This window comes from Caretta caretta, chromosome 6, assembly GCF_965140235.1.
Source record: "Caretta caretta isolate rCarCar2 chromosome 6, rCarCar1.hap1, whole genome shotgun sequence".
In the NCBI taxonomy this organism is placed as follows: domain Eukaryota; kingdom Metazoa; phylum Chordata; order Testudines; family Cheloniidae; genus Caretta; species Caretta caretta.
This window is the reverse complement of record NC_134211.1, coordinates 84,658,844-84,677,248: the sequence shown is the minus strand read 5'-3', so window position 1 is coordinate 84,677,248 and position 18,405 is coordinate 84,658,844. Positions and strand designations below refer to the sequence as shown.

Here is an 18,405-nt window from a genome sequence, read left to right as displayed (position 1 = left end):
CCTGCCGGCATTCGTACTGCACCGTCTTCTGCCGAGCACCCAGGAGATAACGATGGCTAGTCATACTGCACTGTCTGCTGCCAGCAAGATGTATAAAATTAGATGAAGTGGCTCAAAACAAGAAATAGACCAGATTCATTTTCTCCACCCTCCCTCCGTGAAATCAACAGCCTGCTAAACCCAGGGTTTTGAGTTCTATCCTTGAGGGGGCCATTCTGTTTCTCCTTGATGCAAAGCCACCCCCTGTATTGATTTTAATTCCCTGTAAGCCAACCCTGTAAGCCATGTTGTCAGTCGCCCCTCCCTCCTTCAGAGCAACGGCAGACAATTGTTTAGCGCCTTTTTTCAGTGCAGATGCCACAGCACTGGGAACATGGAACCCGCTCAGATCACTGAAGAAATTATGAGCACTATAAACACCACGTGCATTATCCAGCAGGATATGCAGAACCATAACCTGCAAGAAAAGCGAAACCAGGCGAGGAGAAGGCGACTGCAGTGCGGTGATGAGAGTGATGAGGACATGGATATAGACTTCTCACAAAGTACGGGCCCCTGCAGTGTGCACATTATGGTGTCAGTTGGGCAGGTTCATGGCGTGGAACACCGATTCTGGACCCGGGAAACAACCACAGACTGGTGGGACCGCATAGTGTTGCAGATCTGGGACGATTCCCAGTGGTTGTGAAACTTTCGCATGCGTAAGGGCACTTTCATGGAACTTTGTGACTTGCTTTCCCCTGCCCTGAAGCGCAAGAAATACCAAGATGAGAGCAGCCCTCACAGTTGAGATGCGAGTGGCGATAGCCCTGTGGAAGCTTGCAATGCCAGACAGCTACCAGTCAGTCGGGAATCAATTTGGAGTGGGCAAATCTACTGTGGGGGCTGCTGTGATGCAAGTAGCCAACGCAATCAAAGATCTGCTGCTATCAAGGGTAGTGACCCTGGGAAATGTGCAGGTCATAGTGGATGGCTTTGCTGCAATGGGATTCCCTAACTGTGGTGGGGCCATAGACGGAACATATATCCCTATCTTGGCACTGGAGCACCAAGGTAGCGAGTACATAAACCGAAAGGGGTACTTTTCAGTGGTGCTGCAAGCACTGGTGGATCACAAAGGATGTTTCACCAACATCAATGTGGGATGGCTGGGAAAGGTACATGACCCTCGCATCTTCAGGAACTCTGGTCTGTTTCAACAGCTGCAGCAAGGGACTTACTTTCCAGACCAGAAAATAACGGTTGGGGATGTTGAAATGCCAATAGTTATCCTTGGGGACTCAGCCTACCCCTTAATGCCCTGGCTCCTGAAGCCATACACAGGCAGCCTGGACAGTAGTCAGGAGCTGTTCAACTATAGGCTGAGCAAGTGCAGAATGGTGGTAGAATGTGCATTTGGGCATTTAAAAGCGCACTGGCACAGTTTACTGAGTCGTTTAGACCTCAGCGAAACCAATATTCCCATTGTTATTACTGCTTGCTGTGCGCTCCACAATACCTGTGAGAGTAAGGGGGAGACGTTTATGGTGGGGTGGGAGGTTGAGGCAAATCACCTGGCCACTGATTACGCGCAGCCAGACACCAGGGCGGTTAGAAGAGTACAAGAGGGCACAGTGCGCATCAGAGAAGCTTTGAAAACCAGTTTCAGGAATGGCCAGGCTACGGTGTGAAAGTTCTGTTTGTTTCTCCTTGATGGAACCCCACCCCCCCCCGGGTTCCATCTACTTTCCTGTAAGCTAAGCACCCTCCCCTCCCCACTTCGATCACCGCTTGAAGAGGCAATAAAGTCATTGTTGCTTCACATTCATGCATTCTTTATTTATTCATCACACAAATAGGGGGATAACTGCCAAGGTAGCCCGGGAGGGGTGGTGGAGGAAGGAAGCACCGGGTGAGGGATGGAGGAGGGAAGGACAAGGCCACACAGCACTTTAAAACTTTAAAACTTATTGAATGCCAGCCTTCTATTGCTTGGGCAATCCTCTGGGGTGGAGTGGCTAGGTGGCCAGCGGCCCCCCCCACCACATTCTTGGGTGTCTGGGTGAGGAGGCTATGGGAACTTGGGGAGGAGGATGGTTGGTTACACAGGGACTGTAGTGGCGGTCTGTGGTCCTGCTGCCTTTCCTGCAGCTCAACCATATGCTGGAGCATATGAGTTTGATCCTCCAGCAGCCTGAGCATTGACTCCTGCCTTCTTTCAGCAAGCTGATGCCACCTACCATCTTCAGCCCGCCACCTCTCCTCATGGTCATATTGTGTTTTCCTGCACTCTGAGATTGTCTGCCTCCACGTATTTTGCTGTGCTCTGTCAGTGTGGGAGGACAGCATGAGGTCAGAGAACATTTCATCGCGAGTGCGTTTTTTTTGCCTTCTAATCTTCGCTAGCCTCTGGGAAGGAGAAACGTATGCAGGTGGAGGAAAAAAAAAGGGAGAGTGGTAGTTAAAAAGACACATTTTATAGAACAATGGGTACACTCTTTCACGGTAAACCTTGCTGTTAACATTACATAGCACATGTGCTTTCATTACAAGATTGCATTTTGCCTCTTATTGCGGGTATGCCAGTTTGGTGTGAGAGATCACTCACACATGGCTGGGCAACAGAATTTGGCTTGCAGGCAGCCATGGTAAGCCACAGTCTTTTGGCTTCTTTAACCTTCATAACATGTGGGAATGGTTTCAAACAGCAGTGTCCTCATTTCCCATACGAAGTAGCCATGGGGTTGGCCATTTAAAATGGGTTGGCAATGTAAGAGGAGGGGCTGCTATTTCCCGGTTAACGTGCATCAGAAACCCAACCAACCACTCTGCCCCCCCCCACACACCCAATTCTCTGGGATGATGGCTTCACCCCTCCCCCCACCACGTGGCTAACAGTGGGGAAGATTTCTGTTCAGCCACAGGCAAACAGCCCAGCAGGAACAGGCACCTCTGAATGTCCGCTTACTAAAATCACCCTATTTCAACCAGGTATCCATGAATGATATCACTCTCCTGAGGCTAACACAGACAGATAAAGAACGGATGTTGTTTGAATGCCGGCAAACACCGGGACCATGTTCTGCAATGATTCCCGACGATGTGCTACTGGTAAAGTGTCCTACCATGGAGGACAGAATAAGGCTGCCCTCCCCAGAAACCTTTTGCAAAGGCTTTGGGAGTACATCCAGGAGAGCTTTATGGAGATGTCCCTGGAGGATTTCCGCTCCATCCCCAGACATGTTAACAGACTTTTCCAATAGCTGTACTGGCCGCAAATGCCAGGACAAATTAATCATTAAACACGCTTGCTTTTAAACCATATATAATATTTACAAAGGTACACTCACCAGAGGTCCCTTCTTCGCCTTCAGGGTCTGGGAGCCTGCCTTGGGTGGGTTTGGGGGGTACTGGCTCCAGGTCCAGGGTGATAAACAGATCCTGGCTGTTGGGGAAACCAGTTTCTCCACTTCCTTGCTGTGAGCTATCTACAACCTCCTCCTCATCATCATCTTCCTCACCCCCAAAACCCACTTCCGTGTTGCCTCCCACTCCTTGGACGGAGTCAAAGCACAGGGTTCGGGTAGTGGTGGCTGCACCCCCTAGAATGGCATGCAGCTCATCATAGAAGTGGCATGTCTGGGGCTCTGAACTGGAGTGGCCATTTCCCTCTCTGTTTTTTTGGTAGGCTTGCCTGAGCTCCTTAATTTTCAAGTGGCACTGCTGCAGGTCCCTGTTATAGTCTCTGTCCTTCATGCCATTGGAGATTTTTTCAAATATTTTGGCATTTTGTCTTTTCGAACGGAGTTCTGCCAGCACAGATTTGTCTCCCCATACAGCTATCAGATCCCGTACCTCCCGTTCAGTCCATGCTGGAGCTCTTCGGCGATTCTGGGACTTCATGGTTTCCTGTGTTGATGGGCTCTGCATGGTGACTGTGCAGGTGAGCTCGCCACGCTGGCCAAACAGGAAATAAGATTCAAAAGTTCGCGGGCCTTTTCCTGTCTACCTGGTCAGTTCGTCTGAGTTGAGAGCGCTGTCCAGAGCGGTCACAACTGAGCACTCTGGGATAGCTCATGGAGGCCAACACCGTCGAATTGCATCCACAGTACCCCAAATTCGACCAGGTAAGGCCGATTTCAGCGCTAATCCGCTCGTTGGGGGTGGAGTAAAGAAATCTATTTTAAGAGCCCTTTAAGTTGAAAAAAAGGGCTTCGTCGTGTGGACAGGTGCAGGCTTAAATCGAGGTAACACTGCTAAATTCGACCTAAACTCGTAGTGTAGACCAGGCTTAAGGATTGTATAAGTATATACGCATCCACAGTATGGGGTTGAACTGCATTAATTATACTGGTGTAGTGAAAGCAATCTAACTTTCATGTGTAGACAAGGCCCTAGAAATATTAGGAATGTGAAGTCTTGTTTTCTCTTTTTGTTGGAGTACTTCTTATTGATGACTCAGAAATGAGGATTGAGAGAATTCTCAGCCATTAATTTATGAGAAGTTGTTGAATCCTTAACAAGGAGAGCTTTTTTCACAAATGTTTTGTTGTAACACCTATTTAATTAAAAGAAAAGAGTTTTAAGAATATTTTCTCCTCAGATAATCAGATTTTATTTCCTAAGCATCTGTAATATCCAAATCCCAACAAGTACTCCAATAATTCTCCAGCTGTCCAAAGAATCTTCCAGGATAGACAAGAATTGAAATTTTAATGAAAAGCCAAAGGGGGAAAAAAGTACACAAAAAGAACACGAGCTCAGTGTTTTATATTACCTTTTGACTGTTATTTTACTTAAATAGAATAATATAAACAAAAAGCTTTAAACTGTAGAAACTATGTAATGTGGAGATTACCAGAAGTTATGGTAATGTGCTGCATTTATCAAAACAATAATATTAATAAATTTTCAACATAGCAAGTATTTCTGCAGAAATATTATGTTTTGTCTTTGGTCACTATTGATCCTAGTTATTACTTATAGCAATGTTATGGATATAGGGTTGAGTTCTGTAAACATAACTTCACTGGGACTATTCACATCAGCGAAGTTACTCATGTGCATAGTGTTTCCAGGATCAAGCTCAAAAACAGCAGTGACATTACATAGTAAATTTCACTTTATAATAGCAAGAAGTCTATAATATGTGAACAGATTTATGTAATCTAATCTCAAATCATAAAAAAGAATTGTAAACAGAAAAGAAGGAGTGCAAGGACAATTATTGGGACATGTACAGTTGTACATCCAAAAGTCATAAATTATTGCAACATATAACTCATTCTTAAAATTACTGGTTCTACTTATCAACAGGGAGGAGATTTTTCCAGTGCACTTAATTCACTGAAGGCCCATTCAGCATTTTGATAAATGCCAGGTTTGCACTATAAGCTTTTAGGTTCTTAATTTTAAGTTTGAATACACAGAGTAAGCAAACTCATACAAATCCAGGTTTCAAACAGATTAATACAAGGCAGAATATAAAAATCAAAAAGTAAAATACCATCAATCTAGTAGTAATGGTGTGGGTATAGCACAAGATGGTAAATTCATCCATCATCCTCACTTTAAATAGCCTTAATCACTGAGGAAATAAGTTTGGTGGAATGCATGAACAATTCTCACAGTATTAGACAGTAACAACAGTGTCAGTACTCTGTACCCTGTGACTGTAATTGAGTAAGAAGACTCAGTACCAACCCTTCTAGAGTTTTAACCTGGTTACAGAGACACTATTAGGAAATGACTAGTGATTACATGACACCTTTTTGCCATGTTGTAACCAGGTCAGGAGCCAACCATACTTGGTTATAGCTCTAGTGTAAATGTGATCAGAGTTATTCTCCATTAGTATAAGTTATCAGTTTAAATAGCCTTAAAACCAGTAGTTACAGATAGAAATGTGATGAAAAGAAACCTTCAAGGAATGTAGATGCTTGGGAAGTAAGCACACAACATTCATTAACATCAGTGGGAGCTGTGTGCCTAAAATCTATTAAATTCTGAAAATGTAAGGAGCAGTGATAGAATAATTCTTTCTGTGGCCCTTATTAAAGAAATCACAATAGTGCCAGGAGCACCTGTTTAGGATTAAGTCCTTGCTGTGCTAGGCGCTGTACAAACTCAACAACAGACACAAATATTGTCCTCTAGGCTACTCTGTTAAAAGGCAAAAAGTAAAGAACTTGTCTCCATTCACAGCTGTAGTTCTGCCCAGAGGACTAGTTAATTAAGCAAATGGACAAAATTTTAAGTATAGATGAGAATGTGCTAGACACGGGACGTGATTCTAGAGCTGCTGCCTATGTGTGACTCCTATGGAAGTCAATAGGTGTTAAAATAGAACAGCAAAATCAGGAACTCAAAATCCAAGTGATCAGAGAGCCATTCAAGGACCATACTGAAACACAACTGAGCCAAACTGAAACAAAAACAAACATTTTATGAAAATCACCTGTGTATCTTTTCCTTTTGTCAACTGAAGGATGTTATTATTTATACTATATCAAAACTGGGCATACTGTTTTACAGTCTAGTAAAACACAATCGACCAAATGCAGTGGTACACACGCAGTTGGAGCATACTAGTAAACCTGGCTCACTGTCTCTGCTAAAATAGCTTAAAATAGAAGTTAAATCAAAAATTACAGCAATAAGTTGCCTTGATTATTAATGTATGCATCATCAGAATTACATAAGATATTTTTGGTTTGTAGGCATTGTGGAAGAAAAATGTTTTAAGAAGGTTGGCCGCAAAATAAGATGTTGCTCACATCATTTATGTAAATCTTCATAATATGTTTGTTCCTCTTCTTTCTTATATATCTTGATCAGCAGTGAAATAATTAAAAATGTTGACATTTAAATTATCATTACTGGGCATCTGAGGGTTTGTCTTCACAGCAATAGTTAGAGCTAGTTACACTTAAAATGTGTAGGTAATCCACCTCCCCAAGAGGCGGTAGCTAGGACAACGGGAGAATTCTAGACCTAGTGCTGTCTAAACTGGGGGTTAGATTGATTTTAACTGCATCAATCTGGGATGTGGATTTTTCACACCCCTAAGTGATGTAGTTATGATGACCTAATTTCCTAGTGTTGACCAGATTTTAGCTTGAGTTAGGGCACTGGTTCTTAACCAGAGGTACATGTATCCCTGGGGGTACACAGAGGTCTTCCAGGGGGTACATCAACTCCTCTAGATATTTGCCTAGTTTTACTATAGGCTACATAAAAAGCACTAGCAAAGTCAGTACAAACTAAAGTATCATGTAGGCAATGACTTGTTTATACTGCTATAGATACTATAGACTGAAATATAAGTACAATATTTATAATCCAGTTGATTTATTTTATAATTATATGGTAAAAATGAGAAAGTAAGCAATTTTTCAGAAATAGTGTGCTGTGACACTTTTGTATTTTTATGGCTGATTTTGTAAGCAAGTAGTTTCTAAGTGAGGTGAAACTTGGGGATACTCAAGACAAACCAGACTCCTGAAAGGGGTATAGTAGTCTGGAAAGGTTGAGAGCTACTGAGTTAGGGAAAAGCAACATTTTAAAAGCTACAGCAGTGCAGTTGCACTACTGCAGCATGTCAGTGTAGACCAGGGATGGGGAACCATTTTTCTATCAAGGGCCATTGATCCACAGAAAAAAATCAATCATGGGCCACACACAGCCCCACGGGGGGAAGCAGAGGCTTGGGGCTTCCACCCACAGTGGCGTGAGACAGCACTCGTGGCTCAAGCCCCGTGAGGGGGCGCAGAGCCTCAGGGCTTCCCCTAGGCTCCCGGGTGGGGTTGGGGTGCAGGAGGGGGTGAAAGTTCTGGCTGGGGGTGCAGGCTCTGGGGTGGGGCTGGGGATGAGGAGTTTGGGGGGGGGGGCCTCCGGGCTAGGGCCAAGGGGTTTGGAGTGTGGGAGGGGGTTCCGACCTGGGGCAGGGGGTTGGGGTGCTGGCTTTGGGAGGGAGTTAGGGTACTGGAGAGGGTTCCGACCTGGGGCAGGGGGTTGGGGTGCAGGTGCGAGCTCTGGGAAGGAGTTAGGGTGCAGGAAGGAAGTTTGGGTGTGGGAGGGGGCTCAGGGCTGGGGGTTGAGGTGCAGGTGGGGGTGTGGGGTCTCGGAGGGAGTTTGGATACGGCAGGGGGTTCTAATCTGGGGTAGGGGGTTTGGAGTGCGGGCTCCAGCCAGGTGGCGCTTACCTGAGGCAGCTCCCAGTCAGCGGCGCTGTGGGGCTAAGGCAGGCTCCCTGCCTGCCCTAGCCCCGCGCTGTTCCCGGAAACAGCCAGCATGTCCGCCTCCTAGGTGAAGGGGCGGCCAGGGGAGTCTGCACAGCGTGTGCTGGCCAGGCCCACAGGCGCCGCCCCCGCAGTTCCCATTGACTGCAGTTCCCAGCCAATGGGAGCTGCGGAGCCAGCACTGGGGCAGCACGCGGAGCTTCCCTGATCACCCCTCCGCTCGGGAGCTGTGTGGGTGGGGGGCACTGAGGCTCGGGGCTTCTGGCCCGCAGTGTGGAGACTTGCCGTGGGCTGGATTAAATTAAGTAGCGGGCCAGATGTGGCCCATGGGCCAGAGGTTCCCCACCTCTGACACTACCCAACACCAACAGGAAGGATTCTTCCATCAGCGTAGGTAATCCACCTCCCCGAGAGGCAGTAGCTAAAACGATGGAAGAATTCTTCTGATCACCTAGTACTGTGTACTGTGTACACCAGGGTGAGATCGGTATAGCTACACCTCTCAGGGCTATGCAGTTGGATTTTTCACCTGAGAGACATAGCTATACTGATGGAAATTCTTAGGCCTTGTCTACACTGGCAAGTTTCTGCGCAGTAAAGCAGCTCTCTGCAGTGTAACTGCCAATGTGTATACACTCCCAAGCCACTTAGCGTGCAGAAACTGTGCAGTTGCAGCACTATAAAAAAAACACCCTGAGAACAGGCATACAGCTTTCTGCACTGGGGCTACAGCGCCGTGGTGCCAGTGTAGAAACCCTGGTCAATTACAGCGCTGAAATTGGCCTCTGGGAGGTGTCCCACAATTCCTGTTCTCGCCTCTCTGGTCGTCAGTTTGAACTCTACTGCCCTGCCCTCAGGTGACCAATTGTGAGCTCCACCCCTTAAATTCTTTGGGAATTTTGAAAGTCCCTTTCCTGTTTGCTTGATGACACGTGCAGTGGTCTCAGCACTTCTTTCCAGCTGACCATGCCTGCTCTATGCACACGGCAATCCCCCACTTGGAGCAATGCCGAGCTGCTGGACCTCATCAGCATTTGGGAAGAGGAGGCTGTCCAGTCCCAGCTGCGCTCCAGCCATAGGAATTATACCTACGGGCAGCTTTCACAATGCATGACAGAAAGGGGCCATGACCAGGACACACTGCAGTGCAGGGTCAAAGTGAAGGAGCTGCAGAATGCCTACCACAAGGCATGGGAAGCAAACCACCGCTTCGGTGCTGCGCCCACAAGCTGCTGGTTCTACAAAGAGCTGGACGCGATACTCGGTGGCAACCCCACCTCCACTCTGAAGGCCACTGTGGATACTTCGGTGGCTTGTGTACCAATCAAGAGTGGTCCGAGCCAGGAGGAGGAAATCTTGGATGAGGATGTGGAGGGGGACCCAGAGGCAGAGGATGATTCGGAGGTCAGAGATGCATGCAGCCAGGAGCTCTTCTTTACCCTGGAGGAGGCTAGCTAATCACGGCTGTCGGAGCTTGGCGAAGCACAAACAGGAGAGGAGTCCCTGGTAAGTGGCTTTGATTTTGGAAATTGCTGAAGCGAGTTATTGGGGGCAGGAGGGTTGCAGAAAGCAGGCTTGTTTCTCAATGATGCGTGTACCACCACATGCCTAATTTGAGCAGCGGAACAGGGTGTTGATTGACTCCCTCACTTCACGAGAATCTGCTTAAGAGATCTCCATGAAACTCTCATGGGCAATTCGCTGCTGCAGGTTCTTTGGCAGAGCTGCTTTGTTTCTTGCCCCATTAAGGGTAACTTTCCTGCACCACTCTACTGTCACTGGACAGGGGGACCATTGCTGCACACAAGTGAGCCGCATAAGGGCCAGGACGGAAGCCGCAGTCTTGAAGAAGACCCTCCCTTGATTCCCTGCTCACCCTCAGCAGCGAGATATCTTCCATAATGAACAGCCTGTGGAAAATGTGGGGACAGTAATGATTATAAGGCCCCCCACTACAGTGCTGGCTGTCCCCAAGAGCCACGTGCCCAGTGTACAGTACGGTCCTGGAACACTGATTTCCCCTGCCCCTGTGGTTACTCACCATTTTGGGGGTCTTGTGGCTCATGTGTGCTTGCCTGGGGTCAGCCAGTTAGTGACAGGTATGTGAATAGTGGCTGTGTTTTAAATCACTGAATCAGTGGTCTGTGTGTTGCAAACAGTACTGCTTCTGTAATATGTTTCATTTTGGCTTCACAGAGATGACCTTGGGAGCCCAGCCTCCCTCTTTGTTATCACCGGCTGAACGGCTGCGCAGAATTAGAAAGCGGGCACAAAGAACTAAAGAGGACTTTCTGCGTAATGTCATGATGCACTCCACGGCCAAAAAACAAGAATTGAAGGAGTGGCAGGACACTGAGAAGAGGGACTGAAAGGAGAATTCAGCGTGCCAGAACAAAGCCACAGAGCGGCTCTTAAACCTTATGGAGCGCCAAGCAGACATGCTCCAGGTGCTACTAGCACTGCAAACCTAGCAGCTCTGCGCCCACCCTCCCCTGCAGCCACTGTCGCAAAACTCTTTCCCATGCGCCCCCCAGACTCTGCTAAAACACTCCTATCAATCCCCTGCCTCCAGTCTGTGCCTGCTGCATTCCACTCCTATCCTATCACAGTCCAGCCCTGCAGACTCCCCGTACCCACTGCACTCAACACCCATCCCTCTGCAGTTTAGCCCTGCTGAAGTACAGCACCCCCTGCACTGTACTCCAAACGACAAGATTGCATATGTTACCTGTACCTACACAAATCTTTAACTGTCCCAGGACCCCACCTACTTCTGGGACCCTCCTTTCCCCCATCACCCACAGTGCTGATTTGTTTTTTTGTTTGTCTCTCTCCTCTGGTTGTTTTTTAATAAAAAAATTGTTTTTGTTCAAAAGCAATCTTTATTCCATTAATTGAAAGCAAACAGAGTCCTGCAAAGCAACAGGCAATTTTCTTAAACCATCACAGTGCATCGTCTGCACCAATCACAATTACCTTCTAGCATTACAAGCACTGCACTCCCAAGCATAGCAACAACTATTAGTGACTTTCAGCTTCAAATTGCTACCTCAAGGCATCCCTGATCCTTATGGTCCCACGCTGCACCCCTCTAATAGCCCTGGTCTCTGGCTGTTCAAATTCAGCCTCCAGGTGCTGAGCCTCAGTGGTCCAGCCCTGAGTGATGCTTTCATCCTTCCCTTCACAAATATTATGGAGTGTACAGCATGTGGCTATAAACATAGGAATATTGTCATCAGCGAGGTCCAGCCTCTCATATAGGCAGCGCCAGCCGGCCTTTAAACGGCAAAAAGCACACTCAGTCATTCTGCACTTGCTCAGCCTGTTGTTGAACCGCTCCTTGCTGCTGTCAAGGTTCCCCATGTATGGCTTCATAAGCCACGGCATTAAGGGGTAGACAGGGTCTCCCAGGATCACAATGGGCATTTCAACTTCCCCTATGGTGATCTTCTGGTCTGGAAGAAAGTCCCTGCTTGCAGCTTCCTGAACAGGCCAGTGTTCCGAGAGATGCATGCATCATGCATCTTTCTGGACCAGCCTGCGTTAATGTCTGTGAAACGCCCATGGTGATCCACAAGCACTTGGAAAACCACGTGTCTCCAATGACACAGCAGCTCTCATTCTCTTGTCCTTGTGCCACAGGGCTGGGGCGAACTCATTGCATAGTCCCATGAATGTGGCTTTCATTATCCGAAAGTTCTGCAGCCACTGCTCATCATCCCAGACATGCATGATGATGTGATCCCACCACTCAGTGCTTGTTTTCTGAGCCCAAAAGCGGCATTCCACTGTGGTCAGCACCTTCGTGAAGTGTTAGTGAGAGCAAGTAGCATATTGGTCAACTGTGTGGGATGCATTCCTGCAGACCGAAGAGGCAGAGTGTGCAGTACACAAACCGTTGAAAGATGGCACCAAATGCAGATGGAAGCACAGGGATTGCTGGGATGCGAAGCAATGCATCATGGGGCATTGGGACAGGACCCAGGATGCCCTGCGACCCCCTCTGCCTTCCCAAAACTCTTAGCGGCAGAAAGAGAAATGCCCGGGGGGCAGCTGCCCAGAGTGCACCGCTCTGAATACCGATCCAAGTGCCACAAGTGTAAACACATTATTGTGCAGACAGCTGACAGTTTCAACACACAACAGCGGTTTCCCTACTGCCAGCAATATAACTCTGCCAGTGTAGACATTAGTGTAGATCAGGCCTAAGTACACTCAAGTTACTGCACTCCAGCTAGGCTAGCTCAACTGAGAAGAGCATACTGGAGTTACACACAGAGTAATGTGATTAGTAGCACAAAATGATTGGATTAGCTTCTGATGAATTGTAATTTGAGCTGTTACATTTCCACAGCATTACTAGCTCATGCATCAGGATCGCTGGAGGGATCTGGGGCCGGTTTTGTTCAATATCTTCATAAATGATCTGGAGGATGGTGTAGATTGCACTCTCAGCAAATTTGCGGATGATACTAAACTGGGAGGAGTGGTAGATACGCTGGAGGGGAGGGATAGGATACAGAAGGACCTAGACAAATTGGAGGATTGGGCCAAAAGAAATCTGATGAGGTTCAATAAGGATAAGTGCAGGGTCCTGCACTTAGGACGGAAGAATCCAATGCACCGCTACAGACTAGGGGCCGAATGGCTAGGCAGCAGTTCTGCGGAAAAGGACCTAGGGGTGACAGTGGATGAGAAGCTGGATATGAGTCAGCAGTGTGCCCTTGTTGCCAAGAAGGCCAATGGCATTTTGGGATGTATAAGTAGGGGCATAGCGAGCAGATCGAGGGACGTGATTGTTCCCCTCTATTCGACATGGGTGAGGCCTCATCTGGAGTACTGTGTCCAGTTTTGGGCCCCACACTACAAGAAGGATGTGGATAAATTGGAGAGAGTCCAGCGAAGGGCAACAAAAATGATTAGGGGTCTAGAACACATGACTTATGAGGAGAGGCTGAGGGAGCTGGGATTGTTTAGTCTGCAGAAGAGAAGAATGAGGGGGGATTTGATAGCTGCTTTCAACTACCTGAAAGGGGCTTCCAAAGAGGATGGCTCTAGACTGTTCTCAATGGTAGCAGATGACAGAACGAGGAGTAATGGTCTCAAGTTGCAGTGGGGGAGGTTTAGATTGGATATTAGGAAAAACTTTTTCACTAGGAGGGTGGTGAAACACTGGAATGCGTTACCTAGGGAGGTGGTAGAATCTCCTTCCTTAGAGGTTTTTAAGGTCAGGCTTGACAAAGCCCTGGCTGGGATGATTTAACTAGGAATTGGTCCTGCTTCGAGCAGGGGGTTGGACTAGATGACCTTCTGGGGTCCCTTCCAACCCTGATATTCTATGATTCTATGATCTTCAACCCACCCCTCTCTCCCTGAGGGGCTAGCTTGTCTGTGTTTAAATCACAATTTAATTTGAGCAAGAGGTTTTTTGTGTGGACATGAGTGAGTTAGGGGTAACACTCCAGCTAACCGGGCTGTGAAAACACTCCCTGAGTTTAACAGTCCACTTAGATAAATGGGGAAGTTCACACCTCTCCAAACTATTGTTTCAGGCTCTCTACAGGCAGACATTATTGCATCAGCTACACTATAGTATTTTATAATTTATCTTCTCAGTCTCAATGGATAGACTTGCCTTTAAAAAAAATTAAACCTGAGAATCTAGGGCCTCATCCAAAACCGATTTAAGTAATTGGAAAGACTTCTATTTGCATTAGTGGGTTTTGGATCAGGCCCCTGGAGAACAAGATGGTAGCTGTAAAAAAAAAAAAAAAGACAAAAGATCAGGTGGCAACCAATGGCAATTCAAACCCTAAAGAAGAAGAACTGAATGAGGCAAGATGGCAGAGTTGAAACAGGTGGGTAAAAAGTTTACTTTCTTGGTGTTTCAGTTTTAGGATTTGCCTACACATTAAAGTTGTTCTAGAATAGATAGGTTGTAAATTTAAAGCAGAATACCTATTCCTGAATAACTCCATGTGTAGATAAGCCCTTAAGGGCTTGCAAGGAAAAAAGCAGGAAGATGGTAGTGGATGAAGGAAACAAAGGGATAGTAAATTGCAGATTTGATGGAATAGAGGGCAAGTGAAGAGACAAAAGCAGAGGAGTTACTGGGATTCAGAGTAGAACTGTGGAGAGCTTTGAAGGAAAAGGAACTTCCCCCAAGTCTGGGTCCATACAGTCCCTAGGAAATTGTTTTACTATTGAAAACACCGTAGCCAGAAACCTAATATCCAGTATTTTATAATATTTGATAATATTTGTTATGCTCTCACTACAGGTATTTTCATTTACAAATGAAAACTGAATGAAATGAAAACTGATCTGATTGGCTAATGAGGATTCCAGTACATATCAGCTGATTAATCAATCACTCCATACTTTTCTACCTTGTCTCAAAAATATATTTTTCAATTAAGTATTCAAAGTTATAAATTATTATAACAACTTATAAATACTGTGTAGCAAATACAAAAAAAATGTCCTGGTGAAAGTAAAAACGTAATTTCTGAGATCTGTCAGAATTAATTAATTTCAATTTAAATGCTCTGCCTTTCCTCTACTAGTAGCCATTAGCTTGTAGGTATGTCATTAGGATTCAGTCCTGCTCTTGACTTGATTGGGAGAAGAATCAGGTGTTAAAATCTTGGTTTTGTAAAAACAGAAATGGTTTCAGAACTCAAAGCTAAATATACCATCCAACTGCTTTACTGGATCCTAAGCAAGAGCAATGGTACCTCTGATACCACAACCCTACCACTCAATCCTCATAGGGAAACAGCTGAAGGAATAAATAGGAGGGAGGAACAAGAGGCGGGAAAGGTGAGAACAAGAGAGAGAGAAATGGCAAGGGGGAGAAAGGGAATCTGCTTTTGATGTCACAGTTCTATCAACTCATGAATTTTTCATGGATGCCAACTAGTTCTAAAATAATGCAATACCGGCAACCCCAACAATTCAAAAATCATGATATTGGCTCCAGAATCATTAAATTTTAATAAGGAATTAATTTGGGGCTTATTTTATTTCCTGTCTTTTCAGCCTTCAGGGTGCTCATTTTCAAGCTTTTGTCTGCAGCCTCCAGAGGTAGAAACTTTTTCTTAAATTAAAGCTGAGATTCCCATCTAATCATGTCTCCAGAAGTTAGAGCTTTAAGAAAAAGTGATATACTGCAAAATTCACCATGAAATCACAAGAACTGGCATTGCTGAATGCCATTACCACAGTATTTGTAGTTCAAAAACTGTAAGGTTTTGATGCAAAACAGACAAAAACATGATTTCAGAGGAGCTTGTTAAATACTTTTTTTTTAAATGCATTCATTTGCAATCACATTTCTGCCTTTACTACAAATTAATTTACAATGGAGAGTGAAGGCCACTGGCAAATGGAGAAAATAAAAGTGTAGGAAATTTGGGGTGGACTTGTGACAAATCCTATTAATAGTTTAAGCTAAACATGTTGTAAACTGACTAAATGCAGGAAATAAATATAGCTTAAAATGTCAATGACCAAAACCATACTTTCCACCCAGCAGAATAATTCAAACTCTGTATCATGGAAACTTTCATTTAGGCTTTGATCCTGCAATTTACACTAGTCCAGATCACTGCACCTGCGTGAAGTGTCAGTGAAGTCCATGGACTTTTGATAAGCACAGGGGACTATTCAACTGCACCTATTTGCAGGATCAGGGCTTTAGATTGTAAACTCCTATTTAGGCACCAATCCTTCAAATACTTATATGCATGTGAATACTTCTACTGAGTTAATAAAGTCATTCATGTGTTTTGCAGGACTGGCACCTTACATTTTAAAATCCTCAGGGTATGGCATCTAGCAAACCTGAGTGCTCAATCAATATATTTAAAATACATTTATTGAAATAAATCCATTTAAGAACAATAACAACAGGATGTACTTTAGTAAGGTAGTGCCTGCCTGTCCTTAGACCAGCTGAGCTGAAGGTAGCAGGTCATGCTTTGTGGCCCAGGCACCCCTAAACTGTGTATGGGAGTTATACTTGAGAATAATTTTAACCACAGTATACCTCCATGTTCCACCTGAACTCATACAGAAACATATCATTTTGGTCTTAAATAATGGAAGAGAGACATTTCTCCATAATTGTACTACCAGCACTAAAGCCTCTCAGATTGCAATTTTGTGTGAAAGAGACTATAAAGTACTTTGATATTTCTGTTCCTGGTGAATTGAGCATGTACTGTATGGCCAGTGGCTTTTCCCAAAGTTAAGAAGTCAGCGAGGGTTTTGTGTGAGTGTGCGCAGAGAATTTTCGAAGTAGCAACAGTGATTTCTGAAGAGAGAAGAAAATGTGACACGGTATTTGAAAGGTCTTTATTCCCGTCTTTGAACAAGAACTCCCACGTTAGCAGCAGCTTTCTCTAGTGTCCAAGTGACGTGTCATTAAAATCCCAACCTGCTTGGGTACCACGCGATGAGGAGGATCCAGGTCCTTGCCCCATATAAGTCACCCCCCTCACTCTATAGATCTTTAGGCTGATAATTCAAAAATGGAGGATGAGTCTTCTCAGCCATTAATTAATAATGTAGCTCTCTGTCTTCCTGTGTGACACACGCGAGAAGGCACTGGGCGGCCAATAAAGATGTAGGGTAGAGAAGTGAAAAGCTCCTCCCAGCAGCTCTTCCTCATTGAGCTGAAGAAGTAGATCAAAAACTTCCCAGGAGCTGAGGGGGAAGACAGCAGAGCAAGAGGAGGAAAAGAAGCTAGGAGAGATCTCTTCATATCCCACCCAGACAGAAAGGGGTCGGGACCCTATTAAACAGCAGGTAGGCAGGAGAAGGGGAGAGCCCCATTATACACCACCCAGACGGGCGGACAAGGAAGTCCCCATTACACACCAGCCGGGAATGAGAAGGGTGACCCCATTATACCCTTCCCGGCAGAGACGCGTGTATGGGGGGGGGGGGGGGGAGGTCCCACTGGACACTAGCCCGGCAGGAAGCAAAGGAGGAAGAGAAGTGATCACCGCTCCCCCTCCCCCCGTGTTTGCTGTGTAGGGAGGAGGACGCGGCGGCGAAGGGGGAGTGGAAGTTGGTGTCCGGCCCGGCGTGTGCAGGTCAGAGGCGGGGGAAAGGGGTGACCCTGCGGTCGGGGAACCGGAGGAGACAAAGCGCGATCGCAGCAGCCGGGGTATCCCCGAGCCAAGCACGTTGTGTGACTCCTGGGGGAGGGGGGGGGGGGAGCCGCCTCCGCCTGCTGCTCGGCGTCATGGCCCCATTGTGAGGCAGGAGGAGGAGGCGGGGGAGGAAGGATCCGCAGCTCCCTCCTCGCAGTCCCAGGCAGGCAGCGGCGTGTCAGGCACACAAAAGGCTGCCGCCGGATCCCCGTGCCGCCGCGACCCGAGCTCCTTCCCCGGCTCTCCTGGGGGGGGGGACACGCCGGGCCCCGCTCCCTCCTCCCCAGGCCGCCGCTCGCTTGCTCGCACTCACTCTCATTTTCCCTCCAATTTGAAGCGGGTCGGGGCAGGAAGGAGCGCGCGGAGCGGGGCGATGCCGTTGCTGCACCGAAAGCCCTTCGTGAGGAAGAAGCCCCCCGCCGACCTGCGGCCCGACGAGCGCGTCTTCTACTGCAGGGTCACCAACGAGATCTTCAGGGACTACGAGTAAGAGACCCCCCCCTCTCCCCCCGCGTGTGTGTCCGCTTCCCCGGGCGGGCCAGGGCAGTTTAACCTCCCGAACGGCTGACATCTGGGGTGGGAGGGGATTCCCCGCTCGGCGCCCCGGGAACCCTCCGCTGGGAGCGCTGTGGCCGACGAGCCGTACTCCTCTCCGGCGCGGTGCCCCGCGCAGACCGGGGGAATCCCCTCCCCGGAGCCCGCCTCACCCCCGGGGTCTCGTCAGGGTTAGGGAAGGGAGGTCCCTGGGGCGGCGGGGAAGCCGCTGGGCAAGCTGCCCCGCGCGCAGTGTCACTGTCCCTGTGCCTCGGCCGCGGGCCGCCAGGGGCGGCGGGGAAGTGAAAGTTGAGCGGGCGGCAGTAAGTGCCTGGCCCGGCCCCCTGCTCCTTCGGGGGAGCCGGAGCCGCATGTCGGCGGCTACTAGGCCTCGGTGTGTGAACCAGCCCCGCCCACAGAGCAGGGGCACAACGGTTACCGGGCCGCCGGCCCCGAACCTCCGCGCGCCTAACTCGGCGGCTCGGCTGCGC

The 18,405-nt window shown here is 47.5% G+C and overlaps 2 protein-coding genes across 4 annotated transcripts in view; one reads left to right on the top strand and one right to left on the bottom strand.

Moving 5' to 3' along the window:
* Positions 1-1,823: 1,823 nt before the first annotated feature.
* On the bottom strand, positions 1,824-17,800 carry LOC125637629 (uncharacterized). The gene is made up of 3 exons (XM_075129754.1): positions 17,694-17,800; positions 3,330-4,537; positions 1,824-2,388 (listed from the first exon to the last, which is right to left on the bottom strand). Exons 2-3 carry the CDS (start codon positions 3,907-3,909, stop codon positions 2,372-2,374), a joined length of 597 nt encoding a protein of 198 aa, XP_074985855.1. The 5' UTR covers positions 3,910-4,537; positions 17,694-17,800; the 3' UTR covers positions 1,824-2,371.
* The window catches only part of BAZ1A (bromodomain adjacent to zinc finger domain 1A), a 116,270-nt gene continuing 115,388 nt past the window's right edge, over positions 17,524-18,405 (top strand). For 2 of the 3 annotated variants that reach the window (XM_048852310.2, XM_048852309.2), the window contains exon 1: positions 17,734-17,866. In XM_048852310.2, coding sequence (XP_048708267.1) covers positions 17,754-17,866 — 113 coding nt within the window. In that variant the 5' untranslated portion in view covers positions 17,734-17,753. Of the gene's footprint in view, positions 17,867-18,405 lie in introns of all 3 variants that reach the window. The other variant, XM_048852312.2, reaches the window with a different exon arrangement.

What these genes read in the sequence shown, in the direction of transcription:
- LOC125637629 (XM_075129754.1), bottom strand. Translation starts at nt 3,909, where the DNA reads ATGCAGAGCCCATCAACACAGGAAACCATGAAGTCCCAGAATCGCCGA.